Source organism: Rana temporaria, chromosome 3 (genome assembly GCF_905171775.1).
Source record: "Rana temporaria chromosome 3, aRanTem1.1, whole genome shotgun sequence".
NCBI lineage: Eukaryota > Metazoa > Chordata > Amphibia > Anura > Ranidae > Rana > Rana temporaria.
The window spans coordinates 317,828,713-317,847,765 of NC_053491.1; the positions used below are offsets into that span (position 1 = coordinate 317,828,713).

The window sequence follows — 19,053 nt, forward strand, 5'->3', positions numbered from 1 at the left end:
AGATCCCTCACACAGGGCCGTGGCTGCAATTTCTTTGCCCACCAGCGCCAGCGCCCACCGTGCCACCTACCAGTGCCTCCTATCAGTACCCACCAGTGCCGCCTACCTGTGCCCAAAGTGCCACCTACCAGTGCCACCCGTCAATGCCCACCAGTGCTCCCATTTAATGTCCACCAGTGTCTCATAATCAGTGCCACAGATCAGTGATGCCTATCAGTGTCACCTACCAGTGAAAACTCTCAGTGTCACCCATCAGTGCAAACTCTTAGTGCCACCTATCAGTGCAGCCTGCCTCATCAGTTATTATCAGTGCCACTTACCAGTGCCCATTAGTTACGCCTTATCAGTGCCTATTAGTGCTGCTGATCAGTGCCACCTATCAGTGCAGCCTCATCAGCGCACATCAGTGAAGGAGAAAAATTACCTGTTTTCAAAATTTTATAACTATGAAATCGTTTTTTTTTTTCACAATTTTCCTTTTTTGTTTTATTTAGCAAAAAATAAAAAACTCCGGACCAATTAAATACCACCAAAAGAAAGTTCTATTTGTATGAAAAAAATAATCATTTGGGTACAGTGTAGCACACCCACGCAATTGTCATTCAAAGTGTGACAGTTGGTCTGGGCAGGAAGGGGGTTTAAGTGATAAGCAAGTGGTTAAAGTGTTCTGGGGAAACAATATTTGTGTGAAAACAGTTCTGCCATGAATTTTATTGAGCAACTTTTGATGTGCATCAGTTAACAAAAACCCCTAAACTTTATTTTGATTACTCACAGCTGCAAATTTCTGACCAGATGGATGCGAGAGGAGGTACTTTTTTTTTTTGCTTCAGTTTTGTGTAATACACACTTCATGCTACAACACTTCTGCTCTGGTGATAGATGTATCCTGTTTGAAAAAGAGGATTTCAGTAAAAGCAGATGCAGATAACTGTGCTGGAGCACAAGGCAGAATGGCTTCACGGGAGTTATACACTTTTGTCGTCCTCTTCACTCTTTTTAGCATCTCTAACGCTTCCTGCCGTAAAGGTAACTACCGTATTCATCTTAATGTTGTGTATTTTTGTGTAAAGATATAGAGGGGAAGTCTGAAGGGAAAATATTACAACAGAATCCCCCATTCATGTAACACAACGTGGATGGATGTATCTCCCGCTATGGCTATTGTATTTTGACAGCCATTTGTTTTACTTTTTATACACCAATTTGTAATTGTGTGATTTCTATTGCTGCAACAAAGTCCTATTTCAGATATCTTTTGTCTATTGTATTTTGACAGCCAGCCCTGCCAACCGTCAAAATACCTAAACAGTGCCTGCATATGATTTAATGCAGATACTTTTAGGACAACCTAAATGAGTTGGTGATGATCTCTGAGGAGTTTACTCATTGGGGGTTATTTACGAAAGGCAAATCCACTTTGCACTACAAGTGCAAACTACAAGTGCAAAGCGCACTTGAAATTGCACTGAAAGTGCACTTGGAAGTGCAGTCGCTGTAAATCTGAGGGGAAGATCTGAAATGAGGGGAATACTGTTTTTTTCTTGCATGTCCCCCTCGGATTTACAGCGACTGCACTTCCAAGTGAACTTTCAGTGCAATTTCAAGTGCGCTTTGCACTTGTAGTTTGCACTTGTAGTGCAAAGTGGATTTGCCTTTCGTAAATAACCCCCGTTGTGAGTGAATCAGGTCAAAAGTGCATACTCTGAACATCAGTGGCTGGATATGGTAAGTCTAAAGTATTTTTATTTTGTGTTTAGTGACTTGTTTAAATGTTGGTATTGTAGCTGTTGCTATTGGTGGTTACTTACTAGGTGTTACTGGTACGGGGCTAATTGTTTACACTGTATAGTGGTCACAATACATATTGGATGTGGAGTTGGAGTAGTCGGAGTTCATGGAAAACTTCTAACACAGTTGCATTTAGAACTGCTGAATGGATCAACTGCTTTAGGCTTTCCACACGACTCAAATTTCCAGACTGAACAAGAGAAATCATACCTTGTATGGCCAGTTTTACAATCAGGCTTCAAGTTAACCCCCCTCTCAGCGGGTCTACCTTGAGGTTTGCATTTTCTCCCTTGCACATTTTTGTTGGTTCAATATGGTTTTATTTACCAGATAGAGAACAGTAAAGCTGGCTATACACTAATAGATTGTTGAGTGATATGAAAAATCTCAGCACATTAATAATGGATTTTGGGACTAGTGGACTTTTACAGAACGCAAACCATATACACTATCAGAAATGCATTTGTTTGTTGATTTTACCACACAAACATTTAGAAAATCGAATAAATGTTTTTATAACAAAACATTTCAAACAAAATTCTACTAGCCTTTTTATATAGCCATATTTAAATACAGTGTATTTATATATGTGTATATATATATATATATATATATATATATATATATATATATATATATATACACACACATGTGTGTGTGTGTACAGTATATATATATATATATACATACATGTGTATACAGGGCGAAGATGGTAAACTGCGCCCCCCCCCCCCCCCCCATTTAAAAAAAAAAAATGTTTTTTTAAAACAAGAATATACTTAAAGCAATAGAACAAAGGACTGTTCCCCCTTGAGTGGGACTTTGAAAGCCACAGACACTGTGATGTAAATATGCGCCCACGATACGCCGGCGTAGGCAAGTTATGTCGGTCGGATGAAGCCTATTTTTAGGCGTATCTTGGTTTCTGGTTCGGCGCATAGATACGATGGCGCACATTTGTACTTACGACGGCGTATTTGGAGATACGTCGGCGTAAGTGCTTTGTGAATCCGGGCCTATATGTTTATACAAAGGGGAATAAAGAGGACAGGAAGAAAAGATGAAGGGAATCTGAGCTTGGAGCCGTGACTTGCAAACACACTGAAACAATTAGACCACCAGTCTGAACTATGCGTATGCAATGATCAAGTCATTTTGAAATGTGATACTAAAGGTCTATACTTTGTAGTGATTATAAAGTGGATCCAACCAGCCCAGCTGTAGTACATCTGGTAATCTGTGTTTTTAATTAGATATTTCTTCAAGCAGACATATTTTGTTGACTTTGTGCAGCCACTCCTGGCTGTAGGGGTGCTTGAGTCTTTCAACAAGTAGGAAATAAATTGTAGATGTAGAAAAAATCAACTCATGTAGGGCGGCATGTGGTTGCCATCATCCCTTAATTGCTAAATAGTTGAAAAAACCTCAAGAAAGGTTGGGATTTTGGAGGCAACAATAGAAACTTAAAAAATTTACAAAAATACACATTTATTACAAAATACAAATGTTACTAAATTGAATGAATACAAAATGATATATATAAAAGTATACAATGCATTGAAAAATTGTGTGATATAGATACTGTCCGTCATAGAGTACCATCACCAGATGTTTGATGGCAAATTGGAGCTGAAAACCAACAGCGGTTTTCCGCTCCAATAAATTTGTATTTTTGTAAATTTTTTAAGTTTCTATTGTTGCCTCCAAAATCCCAATCTTTCTTGAGGCTTTTTCAACTATTTTATAAATTGTAGATGTAGCACCCTGGAGTTTAGGCAGGGTTGCTCCTCACAAATTTACTTGCCAGGAATGATTTTCCTGGTTGATTGTTATGCCGCGTACACGCGATCGGTTCGTCTGATGAAAACGGTCCGATGGACCGTTTTCATCGGACGAACTGATCGTGGGTCGGCCCCATCGGGTTTTTTTTTCCATCGGTGAAAAAACTTAGAACCTGTTTTAAAATTATCTGATGGTTAAAAAAACGATAGAAAAAAACGATCGTCTGTGGGCAAGTCCATTGGTTAAAAATCCACGCATGCTCAGAATCAAGTCGACGCATGCTCGAAAGCATTGAACTTAATTTTTCTCAGCACGTCGTAGTGTTTTACGTCACTGCGTTCTGACACAAACAGATTTTTAACTGATGGTGTGTAGGCAAGACTGATGAAAGTCAGCTTCATCGGATATCTGATGAAAAAATCCATCAGTCTGTTTTCATCGGATGAACCGATCGTGTGTACGTGGCATTAGAGATCTATTGATTTCTCCCTAAGTTTGGCCTTGTTGCACTTTTCTCTTATACCACTAGGTGGCCGGGTACTTGGTGGTACTAGATATGAGACGGGAAAACCAAGGTCAGGTTAGGGGTATATGGGGTATCTCAGCCAATGGGCAGGGGTTTTCTTGAATCCCTTGGCCTGCTGGGAGAGCCTATATATTCGGGTGGAGTCAGGTGATCTATGGTTTGTGCTACCTGGACGTGTCTGTATTGCCCAGGTTGCTAGGCCAGAGATTGGGCCTACCCCGGGCATATCTGGCTGAAAGGCTGTCTGAGGGCCTATTCAGAGGCAAGAGAGCAGCGCAGGGCTGGGATTGCGGCTTGCAGTCCAATCAGAAGTGCCGGTCCTGCTGGTCGGAGAACCTGTCATGGTTGGAGGTAGAGGGAAAGCTGTAAGGGACTATCAGCCTAATTACCAGGGACCACAGTGAGTAACTGAAGTAAGTACCGGAGCAGCAGCAGACGGTGAACAATCTGGAAACTTCAGTGGGTATCAAGCCAGGGACCCAACTAGCTGAGGTGATGCTTGCACAGAAGCCTTGTGTGTCAAGCCAGAGACTGAGCAGGCCAGCATGGGTGAAGCTTGAGGTATCTAGAGTGCCAAGCTAGGGACCCAGCAGAGAAGAGAAAGATACCAACGTGAAGATTGGAGGAGCTTAACCTCCCTGGCGGTATTATTATGTCTGGGATTTTGTACCAAACGCGGTACAATTTTTTGCATGGAAATTTGGTGATATGTATTATAGGCCTGCAATTTTTAGTAATTACTTACTTAAACCTGACCAAACAAGACTCTAGTAGAAATCCCAGATAAATTTGAAACACAAACTTATGAATTATAATCTAATAAATAATATAATTTTATTCAAAAATGTAATGAAAAATAATGAAATTTGTCAAACAAAGAAATTCAATAAACATCCTGAGTGTGAAACTTTTTGAAGCATGGAACTGGACAAAGTCTGACATCGCAATCAGGACAATGGAATCTTGTTTCTTTTCTGACTTTCTTTCCATTGCCATCTCTCTTTGAGCAGCAAACCACGCACATCCTGGTAGGTGTTGCCTTTCTTGCGGTTGGTGGTATGTAGTCCATAAAATGACACCCTGTCAGGCGTTCTGGGTTGACAACGTCAACAGCACGTCGTCCGGGTCTGTTTGCAGCTACTGATGGTGTCTGGTGGTTGACAAAAATCTGCTCAGCCACCTTCCAGATAAAGTCAGAATGAACAAGAGGTATGTCAGTGTTTGCTCTATAAAGGATATAAGAATTCTAAAGGCATTGTTCCAGAAGATGCCTGAAAATCTTTTTGTAATATTTATTTTGCTGTTTCCGCATCGCCGGGTAAAATGTCATTGCCTGATAGGCTCTGTCGACACCTCCCATTGTGTTATTATAGTCGATCACGACTTGCGGCTTCAGCACATCTTTTCCATGCTGCTCTTGGTAGCGGTTGGTCTCTGTGACAATTTTTAAAATTACCTCCTCAGTGAGAAATAATTGCAGGTACGCCAGAAGGTTGTCACTCTCAACATCTACCTTCATCCCAGGTGACCCAGTGAATCGGAATCTCGGGGGCGCTACCTGCTGTCTATAGGGCACCAAGTGCGCACATCGCTTAGGTCAGGTGCAGGATCATCGCCGTTGTCACTTTCTGGATCAGTGTCAGTGTCAGATGACAAATCTCCACACATTATGGGCACAAATGACAATGGCAAGGGGCACTGTTTCAGATTGCAAGGTGATACAGTGTAATCCTCTCAGATTACATTGTATCACCTCCTTTTTATGTGTTTGTGTTGTGTTCACATTTGAATTTCCCTCCCAGTTCCGCTCCCATGCACCATTGCTGCTGCAGGGAACGGAACCAGGAAGTCAGACGGACGGACAGCGCGGCGGGGATCTCGCTGGCGATCACAGCAATGGGAGATCATCGCTGGATCGCCAGGAGAAGGTAAGGAACGCTGCTGCAGGCTCTGCACAGCTACCCTGAGCGTGACTCGGGATTACCGATAATAGCAGAAAAAATCCACCCCGAGTCACGCTCGGGATTACCGAAAAGGAGGTTAAGGGATTCAGTTGCAGTGAATAAGCGGGTCTAGTGAGAGACCGGGAGCTCAGTGGGCTGAAGAACTACAAGGAAAGGTTGTAAGCTATGAATAAGCACTAAAGTGTGAAACGCGTCAGCTTTTTACCCCGTCTGCTGTGGCATGCTTTTTGTGTGTTTTTTGATTTTACTATAAAAGCAATTTATTTTTGGAGTGCGGCTGTCCAGAACGTTTTTCCTTCATTTTGCATACAAAGAAAGGTTGTAGTGAAGGAGAAAGGAACTGTTATGTTTAAGGTTGGGAACTGTTAAAGACTGTTGCCATAGAAGGCAGCATTCCTGCACATGCAGATGTGGCGTCTTGCTGGATGCCTTGTTCCTGCATGGCTGTCTCCTACGGAAGTCTCTGAGTCTGCCAAATAATCTTGCAACTACTTAAGGGCCCTAACCCGCTCTCACCCAAAAAAGTTTGTTAACCTCCCTGGCGGTATGATTCTTTCAGAGAAAAGGTGCTGAAAGCGGTACCATTATTTGCAAGGAAATTTGGTGTTTTATATTCTAGGCCTGTAATTTTTAGGAATAACTCACTTAAATCTGACCAAACCAGAGTCTAATAGGCATCCCGGGTATGACATTTTTTTAAAAACAAAATTATAAATTATAATCTAATAAATAACTATAAATAATTATAACAAATAATAATATAATTATAATGAAAATTATTCAATAATGTAATCAACTCAAAATCACTGAAATTTGCTCAGTTGCAGAATTGTCACTGTCATTACTTTTATTTTTTTATGACGAATTTCCCCACAAATCACTATCGCACAATTCTGCAAGTGATTATAATTTATTATCGCTGTTTTCTAGCTGCTGTAAAACCATTTTTGACATAAAAAGACACTTTTGGTTGCTATGGACAATCTACAGTTTGCAGGGAGAAAGAAAGGTTTTTATTATATAAAAGTGCATGCAGGACACTGGGCAGACCACTAGGGACAAGGGGTGTGTGTATTTTTTACATACAGTACTGTAATCTATAAGATTACAGCATACTGTATGTATTGTGTTTGTTTACGTTTTTGAATTTGGCGCCGTTCTCGGCTCCCGTGCGTCGTAACGTCGCAGGGAACAGAGATCGGCGGCACAGGAGGACGCTGTGTGAATCGAGCGAGCACCCGCGGTGGCATCGCTGGATCCAGGGACAAGGTAAGTAAACCATGCCTGTGGATCTAGCAAGGCAAGCCCGAGTCTGACTCGGGGTTACCGATCGCAGCACAGAAATCTAATCCCGAGTCAGACTCGGGAACACTGCCAGGGGGTTTAAGAGAAATAAACTTTCTTTTGCATTCAAGAAGTGTCCGGCGCCCAATAACTTTAAAGTAGATGTAAACCCCCCATACACCCAGTGAAGTGAACAGCCTCAGATGATACACAGAGATTAACCAAATCTCCCTACATAGGTTGTATATGTATATCTGCTGTGTTCAAGTTTATATACTGTTTAGAAAGTAGAGATCCTGTTAGGAGATTTTCTCTTCCTGGTTAACGCAGAGTGTAATGTCTGGGCATACAGCCAAGATAGCTAACATTGCTGATTGGAGGAAAGACACACACCCCCTCTCATCATAGGCAGAGACTTTTAGAGCTGTTTTGCAATAGGAGCTGCTCTCTGCTCATCTATTTTAGCAACCTCCTGTAGCACTACCCCCAGAGGAGCTGCTGGTTTGTTTTGGGTGGCACATTACCTCGTGGCTCTCCGAATTCCTAGGTGTGCATGGTGCATATAGCAGTAGTAACGGAATGTCCACGAGAGGTGTCTTTTTCTGTGCTCTTTATTACCCAGCCGAGTAAAAACATTAAAACTTGTGATGGAGAGTAGAGGTGAAGTATAAGAAGGAATAGCAGACTCAGGCGCAACAATAGGGAAACAGTCCTGCTCCCAACAATGCTTTGTATTCTCCGCCACTCCAGCCAGAATGGATATAGCATACCTGGACAGGCTCACTCTCACTGACCGGGCAGCCAGGGTATCGCTCGAACTTGAAGGAAAAGTCTCTGCCACAGACCCTCCTGAAATGGACTCAGGGAAAAATCTCTGCCAGAGACCCTCCTGAAATGGACTCAGGGAAAAGCCTCTGCCACAGGCCCTCTCTGTGATTATGATTACGGAGATGATCCTCCTTGATAGAATTGTGTCTGGATCTCCTTCAGATAATTTTCAGGTACCGACTGAGAGGTGACCAGCCTCTCAGTGTCCGGCTACCTTGATCCCCGGTGGTTTGTCGAGATCCTATTGGATCGCCAGCCTCTCATTGGCTCTCCTCAGATGAACTCCCCACCGAACAGCTACCTCACTTGGGATCTTCAGGATTGGGAACCCAATCGACTACTGAGCTCCCTGCCACAGCTCAAATGTTCCGGACCAACATGGTCCCGGAACCAGGAACACCTCATTGCACGCGAACCCTGGCCTGGAAGGCCATTACGCCGGGGTGCCGTGATGCACAGTCACCCTAAAGGTGGATGCCGCACTTCCGAAGAAGAACCCAGACTAATGACGTCTGCCCCATAAATACCCTCCCCCAGCATGCACAGCAAAGCTCAACCCTCCTGATAGGCTGCTGGGGAAAAGCACCCAAACCTCAACTCCACTGCTGCCACCCATCGTCCCGGGGTAGGAACTACACCCCAGTAACAATAGACAGCCCACAGCACAGCCAAGCTGAGACAGAGACCAGTTTTGAACATAATAATTGAATCAGAGACAGATAACACTCTGATCCCCCTCTAAATTTAACTAGCACCAGTACTTTTTAAGTAACCAGGCGCTACAGTTCTTTTGTCTAAAAAGTCAAAAAATATGTCAGAAGTTCTCAGGCTGATAACAGAGGAAATGTTCAGAAGAGAGCTATAAGACTTAGCTTATTGAAAAGAGATAACAAAATACTGCATATGTGCCCAGCTCAAATTTCATGAATCAGGATTACATCCACTTTAACTACTCTGCACCCACCATGCCTCACAACCCACTACATACAGAAGAATGTCAGCTATCCCTGGCTCTGGAGGTTCTCATTAGATCAAAGGAGGCCTGGGACCTTGCTACATATCCATAGCCAAAACTTTATTTTTCTTAACTTGGATAGAATGGGGAAGAATTGGCACCCTCTCTCCTTATTCACTGTTCTGGGACAACTGTATAACCAGACAGGACAGAAAGGAAACTCTCCAAAAGCAACACATACAAAAGTATATAGATTTTTTTTATCATTTTGTTTTAATTTGCTAAAAGCTTTAGATTTTAAAATATTATAAATGAGTTTTAAAATTCCATAAAGGTTATACAATATTTTAGTGATTGGGGTAACATATACCTTAATATATTCCTAGATGCCTGTATATACTTCTAGGCTGTATGCCTTTGTAAATGTGTATTTTTAAAGTATTTTTATAATTTTACATTTTATTTTAGTACCATATCCGGTAGAATATTAACCATATGTGTATTGTATTCAGTATGTGCATTAGCTGTTTGTTTAGAGTCTTGCTTTAATTCTCCACCAGGTGGAAAGGCAGGGTGGAGACGTCATGCTCTACACCTTGTCTAATCTGAGAATACTTTGCATCAGTGGCGGCTGGTGAAGTTTTATGATGGGGGGGCGCAATACCCCGCCCTTCCACATTTGGTCCCTCCCACTTCTCATAAGCCACACCCCTTATAGAATCCACCACTCCGTCCCCTGTATTCCACTCAATGTCAGGAGTATACAGCTCAGCGTCACAGCACAGAGTATATAGCCCCAGCATCACAAATCATGGTATATAGCGCAGCCTTACAGATCGGTGCAAACAAACTAAAATATGACACTGTTAGTAATGAAGGACTCGAAATGGGCAGGAGATTACCAGAGAGTGACTGCGGACATACTGCACAAGATTACCAGAGACTGCGGACATACTGCACAGGATTACCAGAGACTGCGGACATACTGCACAGGATTACCAGAGACTGCGGACATACTGCACAGGATTACCAGAGACTGCGGACATACTGCACAGGATTACCAGAGACTGCGGACATACTGCACAAGATTACCAGAGACTGCGGACATACTGCACAGGATTACCAGCGACTGCGGACATACTGCACAGGATTACCAGAGACTGCGGACATACTGCACAAGAGTACCAGAGACTGCGGACATACTGCAGGAGATTACCAGAGACTGCGGACATACTGCAGGAGATTACCAGAGACTGCGGACATACTGCAGGAGATTACCAGAGACTGCGGACATACTGCAAAAGATTACCAGAGACTGCGGACATACAGCAGGAGATTGCAAGAGACTGCGGACATACTGCAGGAGATTACCAGAGACTGCGGACATACTGCACAAGATTACCAGAGACTGCGGACATACTGCACAAGATTACCAGAGACTGCGGACATACTGCACAAGATTACCAGAGACTGCAGACATACTGCACAAGATTACCAGAGACTGCGGACATACTGCAGGAGATTACCAGAGACTGCGGACATACTACACAAGATTACCAGAGACTGCGGACATACTGCACAAGATTACCAGAGACTGCGGATATACTGCAGGAGATTACCAGAGACTGCGGACATACTACACAAGATTACCAGAGACTGCGGACATACTGCACAGGATTACCAGAGACTGCAGGAATTACTTGTCCTGCGACTTGGGACTTAAATGTTGCATAAAAACTTTTTTTATACTTAATGTGCAGGGAAAATATCGGCCGTCAACACCACCCCACCCCCCGCTTGCAAATTGTCCTGCGACTTGGGACTGGAAAGTTGCAGGATAAGTTGGACCCGATGATTTCCAATGAGAACCGTTCATATCTGTGCGACTTCAAAGTAGTCCCTGCATTACTTTGGTCCCACATTGATGCAACTTGAGGTCCATAGACCTCCAGAATACACAGGCATTGCTTTAAGTCACATCAGAATTGCAGTAGAATTGTGCAACTTTCAGACTGCATTAGCCTGAAAGTCGCAAGATTCTGCCACAATTTTTTGGTGCGATTTTGCAGCGACTTGAAGCAATGCCTATGTATTCTGGAGGTCTATGGACCTCAAGTCACATCAAGGTGGGACAAAACTAATGCAGGGACTACTTCAAAGTTGCACAGATATGAACAGTTCTCATTGGAAATCATCGGGTCCAACTTATCCTGCAACTTTCCAGTCCCAAGTCGCAGGACAATTTGCAAGCGCGGGGGTGGGGTGGTGTTGACGGCCGATATTTTCCCTGCACATTAAGTATAAAAAAAGTTTTTTTTTTAATAACTGGGGGGGGGGGGGGTGGGGTGGTCTGGTGGGGTAGTGTTACCGCCCGCTATTTGTGCTGTAATGAATTTTTACATAGAAAAGAAATGTTGTTAATAAATGGGTAAATGAATTATAAAAAAAAGATTTTTTTAATAACCGTTATTGGAAAAATCTTTTTTTTATAATTCATTTACCCATTTATTAACAACATTTATTTTCTAGGTAAAAATTCATTACAGCACAAGTAACACTACAGCGGGCGGTAACACTACCCCACCAGACCACCCCACCCCCCCCCAGTTATTAAAAAAAAAACTTTTTTTATACTTAATGCTAAATTGAATCAAATATAAAAAATAAACTGTTAATAATCTTAATATATTTAACTAATATTAAATTAAAAAAAACATTGATTGGGGGGGGGGGGGTTGTTGCCTGGCATTATTTTCGCTGAATATTAAATATTAAAAAATATTTTAAAAAAATATTAAAAAATATATAAAAAAGAAATTGGATTAAGCAGGGGGGGTGGAGGTTGGATGCCAGCCGCCGAATATTAGATAAAAAAACGAATATTAAATGCAAAAAAAGACTATGAATAAGCGGGGGGGGGGGGGGGGTGCCACCGAAGAATAAACAATAGAAAAAAAAACTTTGAATAAGCGGGGGGGGGGGGGGGGGGGGGTGCCGCCGAGGAATAATCAATAGAAAAAAAACTTTGAACAAGTGAGGGGGGGTGGGGGCCGGGCGGCCGCCGAATACGATTGTTGAAATACGATAGTGGCAATCGCCGGAGGGGTTGGATGCTGCTGTGAAGCGGCCGCCGATGTAGAGACAGGCAGGCTTACCTGTTCCTCGGTCGGGCGCAGTGAGCTCGAGCTGACCCGACGTCACTTTCGGTTTTTCCAGTGACGTCGGAACGAGCACAGAGACGGGCGGGTGCACACAGACAGTGTATGCACCCGCCAGGCCATAACAATACACTCCATCGCGCCAGAAGCAAGTGGCGCGATGGAGAGCGCCACAAAGGCGTATTTTTTGTGCCAATGTAGCGCCACGTCTGCAATCCCGTGATTGCACAGACGTGGCGCTACTCCTAAAGGACTGTTCCCGGCGTCCGGCGCGCGGACATTAGGCCCTTTTTTGGGAAAAAAAAATTTCTTAAAGGGACAGATTTAAAAAAAAATTTTTTTTTTTTTTTTTTTTTACTGACTGTGTGATGGGGGGCGGCGCCCGGGCGCCCCTATGGACGGGCCGCCACTGCTTTGCATTGATTGTGAAAATACAAAGCTTTCTCTGAATGGTGCCCATGCTGATTGGGTGACTTCCTATAATCACAATGCAGTAGGACAGTCGCTCGGAACAGGACCCTGAAGCTAGTGGAGACCGCTTGAGTAGCAGCAGTATCTACTATAGTGTATCCCACCTTCTAAAAAAATCCCACAAGCATGGTATATGCATAGTTATGTTGGTCCAAGCTGGACCAATGTAACTAAGTAAATATGACTCATTCCCTTGTGTGTGTAAATTTCAGCTTGCGCTACTGAACTCTTTAAAGAGCAGGAATTTTACAAGTGGTAAGAAAACATAAGAAGGAGCCCAAAGCTCTACCTGCTGACTCAAAAGAATATTGATATTTACATGCAATTTTTCACCTTTACCTGGCTATATTTTTTTAGACCCTAATATAGAACATAATATAATGAAAAAACACTGTATATCATGTATATTCCCTTCCTAAGGGGTTGCTGGTAGCTCTTTAAATGGGCTTTAATGCAGGAAGGCAGAGCCTTTTTGGACCACATGACTGCGGTGATTGGCTCTGACAATGGTTGCATGATTAGGAGGTTAGCCTGCTGGCTCCCGATCAATAGATGTGACTGGAAGTGCAGAGTCAGCACAACCTCAGACTGCCATGGACGCATATGTGCAGTGGTTGGGCATTAAAGCCCACTTTTCCTGCCCCAATCGGGAAGAGCTAAAAGGGTCACTAAAGGAAACAATGTTTTTGCTGAAACGACTGTCTACAGGGTATAGAGACATAAAAGTTAAGTGATTCCTTTTAAAAATTATTACAAATAGATAAAAAACAATCATATAATGTGCCTGCAGGTTAGTTTCACTTTTAAACTGGTTTCATGTTCCTGTGAACTAGAGAGACACACAGAACAAAAAACAAACAAATCCAGGGCAGTGTTTTGTTTTTAAAATGAATCTGATTGGTTCTGTTAAGTTTTAGACACACAGTAATGACAGCTTAGACCAGCTGTGAAAAGCTCCCAGTACGATGATTATAAGGAAACAGGCAACCAGGAAGTGTGGAGATCACAGCAGAATCACAGCAACTTCAAAGCAAAAACGAGCAATGAGGACATGAAACCAGTACTGCAGTAAGGTAAAGAAAGCTTTCCTGACAGACTCCATGGCAGCCTACGTGTGGGTTAACCCCGCCTCTCATACCTCATAGGACCCTACTCCCATAAAGCTTTGCTTCCTGGCCATAGACAGTGTTCCTTTTTTGTCCTCCTCCTAGGACCTATAACGTTTTTACACTTTAAAGTTCAAGTCCTGGCGGGTTTTGTTTTGGGAGAATTTAAATGGTTGGAGTCCAACAAGTCCCAGCTATTAGCCGGGCGGATTGCACACTATAGAAAGAAATCCTGGTAGAAGCTTACTATTTAGCCATTGGCTAATATGCTATTTATGGTCAATCGTCCTGGCTATTAGCAGGAGACCTTCTTCCCACTGATGGTGCCCAGGTGATTTATTATGCTCCCACTCCCAGGCTGGACCGGATCGTATTGGTAATGTATCGATTACAGTATCTTTATGGCAGCTGTTTGTGTATGTTGTTTGTCAGCGCCGTTTCTTTCCTTACCTTCCGGGTCTATGGCTGCTGGAACGCATTGTGCGTTCCACTCTCTCCTCCTTCAGTCTCCTTTGTGTGCGCGCGCGGTTCGCGCGTGCGCAGTAGAGTCTATCGCCGATTCGCGCATGCGCGCACGGCAGTCAGGGCCACGCCAATCACAGCGCAGGTGCGCGGCGTACGTGGCGGGCGCGGTGACGTCATCGAGGGCGGCAGTTTTAAAAAGCTGTCTGCTACAGCTGATTCTGGGGATTTCTCCTAGGATCACTGTTGCTTCCAGGCTCAATCCTCACTGGAGAAGGTAGGGTGCTTGGCTGCACTATGTTCATATACTGCATTGATTGTCTCCTATACCTTATTGCCCGTGCTCTGCTCTCATGCTAATATTTTTAATTCTGCTTATAATTGTTTTCAGTGGATATATCTTACCACTATGGATGTGTCACCGCCCCCCAGTGGCCAACCCTTACGCCGCAGGTAGGATGGAAAATTTTCTTTTCCTCTGCCTGCTGTTTGGGTTTCTGTATTTTGTTTTTTCTTATCGTTTCTTTCTCCTTCTTCAGCCCTTCTAGGTCTGATCATCAGCCCTTAGTTCAGGAAGACATTGACGTCGCTAATGCACATCGTCATCATTCCAGATCAAGCTCTAAACGTCCAAAGAGCAGGTCACCCTCCAGACATCATGGGGAAAAATATAGATCCACCTCTGATCGCCATTCCCACCGTCATTCGGGCTATTCTGGAAGAAGATCTTGCTGGGGGTGCAAGGCCCAGGTCCCGGAAGGGAAATCTCTCTGTGATCCCTGCTATTCTCGTGCGGCAAGAGAGAGAGTGGATGGAGACCAACAAGTTGAAGCTCTGGTCAGGAAGGTGGTTCAGGAATCCCTGAACAAACCTGTTTCCTCTGGTGACATTTTTTCTCCTGTAATTCCAGCCCCTGTCCTTATACAGGATGACTCTGAGGTTCCGGGTCCATCTCAGCGCAATCGTTCCTCAAGTATGTCCTCCCTTAGTGAGGTGGAGAGTGTTGTCAATTCCACAGGATTTGATTTTTCTCTAGTCCCAAATCTGGTAAGGGCAGTCAAAGTCGCTTTAAAATGGGAAGACCCGGTGGAATCTCCTAACAAACAGAGAAAATATTTTAAACACCTCAAGAAGGAGCGTCCCAGCTTTCCCCTCTTGGGTGAACTTGGTGAAATGATCACTGATGAGTGGACCTCCACTGAAAGGAAAAATTCATTGATTTCTAAAATATCAAAGATGTATCCATTTAAACGCGAAGACGTGAAACATCTAGAATCAGCTCCTTTGGTGGACGCCGCTTTAATGAGACTGGTCAAACATGTTACCCTTCCTTTAGAAGACACAGTTTCCTTTAAAGATGCTTTGGACAGAAAGATTGATACAGATCTAAAGCGCATATATGTCACAGCAGGTATGACATGTAAGCCGGCTCTGGCCCTCGCGGCCCTCTCCAAGGCAATGGAAGTTTGGACGGATGAAGTGGATTCTACTCTATCCAATATGTCTGGTCTTCTGGTCAGAGACTTACCGGTTCATGAGTTAAGAATGGCTGCTGCCTTCTTGGGTGAGGCTTCCCTTGACATTATCCGCCTGGTGGCACGGGTCATGCTTTCGTCTGTTACAGCCAAACGTGCCCTATGGCTCCGTCCTTGGGTAGCCGACCCAGCCTCTAAACAGGCATGGTGCCGTATTCCCTTTCAAGGATCCTCCCTGTTCGGGAACAAACTTGACAGCGCTATCTCCCGCGCCACAGGGGGTAAGTCGGGGTTCCTTCCCCAGGACCGTCGTCCCTTCAACCAAAGAAAATTTTTTCCCAGGCAAGACCAAGATCGTGCTAGAGAGGCCCGTCGATACAGGCCGGGTAGAGAGTTCAGGAAGAATTGGAGAAGAAACCAACCTTCGGGTCAAAAACCCACAAAAGGGGCAACTCCGGGTAACCGAGATACCCCTAAATCTTTTTGATATTGGGATCGCTCAGACGGAGCAGGTTGGAGCTCGGCTTCTGCAATTCCGGCACGTGTGGGCAGCCTCAATAAAAGACTTTTGGACGATCAAGACAATATCCTTAGGTCACTCCTGGACCTTTGTCAACCCTCCTACACTTCAGTTTGTCCCCACAACTCTGCCTCGTTCAGAAGAAAAGAGAAATATCCTTCTAACATACACAGACACTCTTTTGTCCCAGGGCGCCGCTATACAAGTGCCAGCGGCAGAAAGATTTCAGGGAATGTACTCACCTCTGTTCATGATTTTGAAGAAGTCCGGCTCTTGGAGGCCAGTGATAGACCTGACGCATCTAAACACCTTTATAAAAAAGGAAAAATTCAAGATGGAGTCACTTCTCACAATTCGTCAGACCATTCTACCGGGCGACTGGCTTGTGTCAATCGACTTGAAAGATGCCTACTTCCACGTGCCCATAGCGGCAGAATTTCAGAAATACCTTCGGTTCGCAGTAGGCAGTGTTCACCTTCAGTTCACGTGTCTCCCATTCGGGCTTACAACATCGCCGCGAGTGTTTTCAAAGCTCTTACTGGCTGTCGTGGCCTTAATCAGAATGAAAGGCATCCGTCTACACCACTATCTAGACGACCTGCTGTTACTTTCACAGAACAGAGAACAGCTATTGATACATCGGGCTCAAGTTATTCTCACTTTGACCGAGTTCGGCTGGCTTTTGAACAGGGAAAAGAGTCATCTAGAACCCACACAGTCTCTAGTCTTCCTCGGTGCCCAGTTCGATACGATTCAGAGTACAATTTCTCTACCCTTAGAAAAAATCCCAGTCATCCGGGAAAGAGTTCGTCTTGCATTGGAGTCCCCTTTTCTCAAAGCTTCACTCTGCCTCAAAATTATAGGCACTATGGTGTCCACGACTCCCATGGTCAGATGGGCACAATGGCGAATGCGTCCTTTCCAGAGGGGTTTTCTCCAACAATGGGATCCGAAGTCCCAGGACCATTTAATCCGGATAACTCAGCCAATGAGGGACAGCCTCCTCTGGTGGCTTCTGCGGAGAAATCTCCTCAATTGTCTCTCAATAGCCCCTGTCTCCTGGATCACAGTTACATCCGACGCCAGCAACAGCGGCTGGGGTGCTCTTTGCCTGAAAGAAGTAGCCCAAGGGAAGTGGGATTTCCCATCTCGAAAGGTAGTATCCAATATCCTGGAACTCCGTGCAGCCTTCTGTGCCCTTCAAGCCTTCACCCATCTGGTAAAGGGGTCGTCAGTCCTTCTGAGGATGGACAATACGACAGCCGTGTCTTACATAAAAAGACAAGGAGGCACACGCAGTCTGTCCCTTCTGAGGGAGGTGGAGCCGATTATGTCATGGGCTCAGACACATCTGACAGATCTAACAGCAGTTTATCTCCCCGGAACTCAGAATATTCAAGCAGATTTCCTATCGAGGACGACACTCGACAACAACGAGTGGTCTCTCCACAGCGAAGTTTTCGTCTGGATCCTGTCACTAGGATTCACACCGGAAGTAGACCTATTTGCATCCCCGTGCAACTACAAACTGGAGAAATTTTACACAAGAAATCGCTGCCCCCAAGCGTTCGGGGTGGATGCTCTAACAGATCAGTGGATGTTCCACAAAGCCTATGCTTTTCCCCCAACTCCAGTCATTCTCCGGTTCCTGTCGAGACTCAGATGGGAGGATGTCGAAGTGGTCGCAATAATTCCTTACTGGCCCAACAGACCATGGTTTCCACTGTTGTTTCAGTTGAGCTTCCGGGATCCAGTTCAGCTCCCATCCAGACCAGATCTCTTGCTCCAGGGGTCGACCCCTCACCCTTGTCCATCACATCTGCACCTGATGGCCTGGTTTTTGAGAGGGAAAGATTGGAAGCGCTAGGTTGCCCAAGCCAAGCAATCTCTACATTACTAAATGCCAGGAAAGTGAGCACCAATAAAGTCTATCAGAGGATATGGTCTAAGTTCTCGGATTACACCTTCTCCATGAACAGTTCAGCCAAAGTCCCCAGAGTGCAAGACATTTTGGGCTTCCTCCAAACTGGGCTTGACCTACCCTTATCAGTCAGCTCCTTGAGGGTCCAAGTATCAGCAATCTCTGCCTTCACAGGTATTTCGTGGGCCAGACATTCCCTTGTCCGTCAATTCTTCAAGGGAGCCATGAGGTTAAGACCTTTAAGAAAACCGAGATTTTCTAAGTGGGATCTTCCTTTAGTCTTGGACTTTTTTTCAGGAGATCAAGATTCAACTAATCAATCTATCAAAGATCTGTCCCTCAAGATTGTCTTCCTTGTGGCTATAACATCTGCCAAAAGGGTCTCCGAAATTGGCTCTCTAGGCTCCAAAGAACCGTTCCTCACCTTTTTTCCGGACCGTGTAGTGTTGATTCCAATGCTGGGTTCCAAGCCTAAAGTCACGTCAATCTTTCATGAAAACCAGGAAATTGTACTTCCCACGTTTCATTCTTCTGAAGGTTCTATGGTTCATCCTCTGGATGTCGGCAAAATCCTTAAACAATATCTGGAAGCCACAGCGTCCTTCCGTAAATCTGATCATTTGTTTGTGTCATTCCATGGGAAAAACAAAGGCATGCGTGCTTCCTCCAGAACCATCGCCGCATGGATCGTCCAAGCTATCCAAAGGGCTTACAAGGCTAAAGGGTTGGCTCCTCCTGAAGCGGTAACCGCTCATTCCACGCGGAGCGTCTCTACATCATGGGCGGCTGCCCGACATGTTTCCCCTGAAG

General features: G+C 44.4%; 1 protein-coding gene across 1 annotated transcript in view; it reads left to right on the forward strand.

Moving 5' to 3' along the window:
- Positions 1 to 698: 698 nt before the first annotated feature.
- The window catches only part of LOC120932502 (proteinase-activated receptor 3-like), a 37,583-nt gene continuing 19,228 nt past the window's right edge, over positions 699 to 19,053 (forward strand). The window contains exon 1 of the mRNA XM_040344953.1: positions 699 to 1,029. Coding sequence (XP_040200887.1) covers positions 954 to 1,029 — 76 coding nt within the window. The 5' untranslated portion in view covers positions 699 to 953. The remainder of the gene's footprint in view (positions 1,030 to 19,053) is intronic.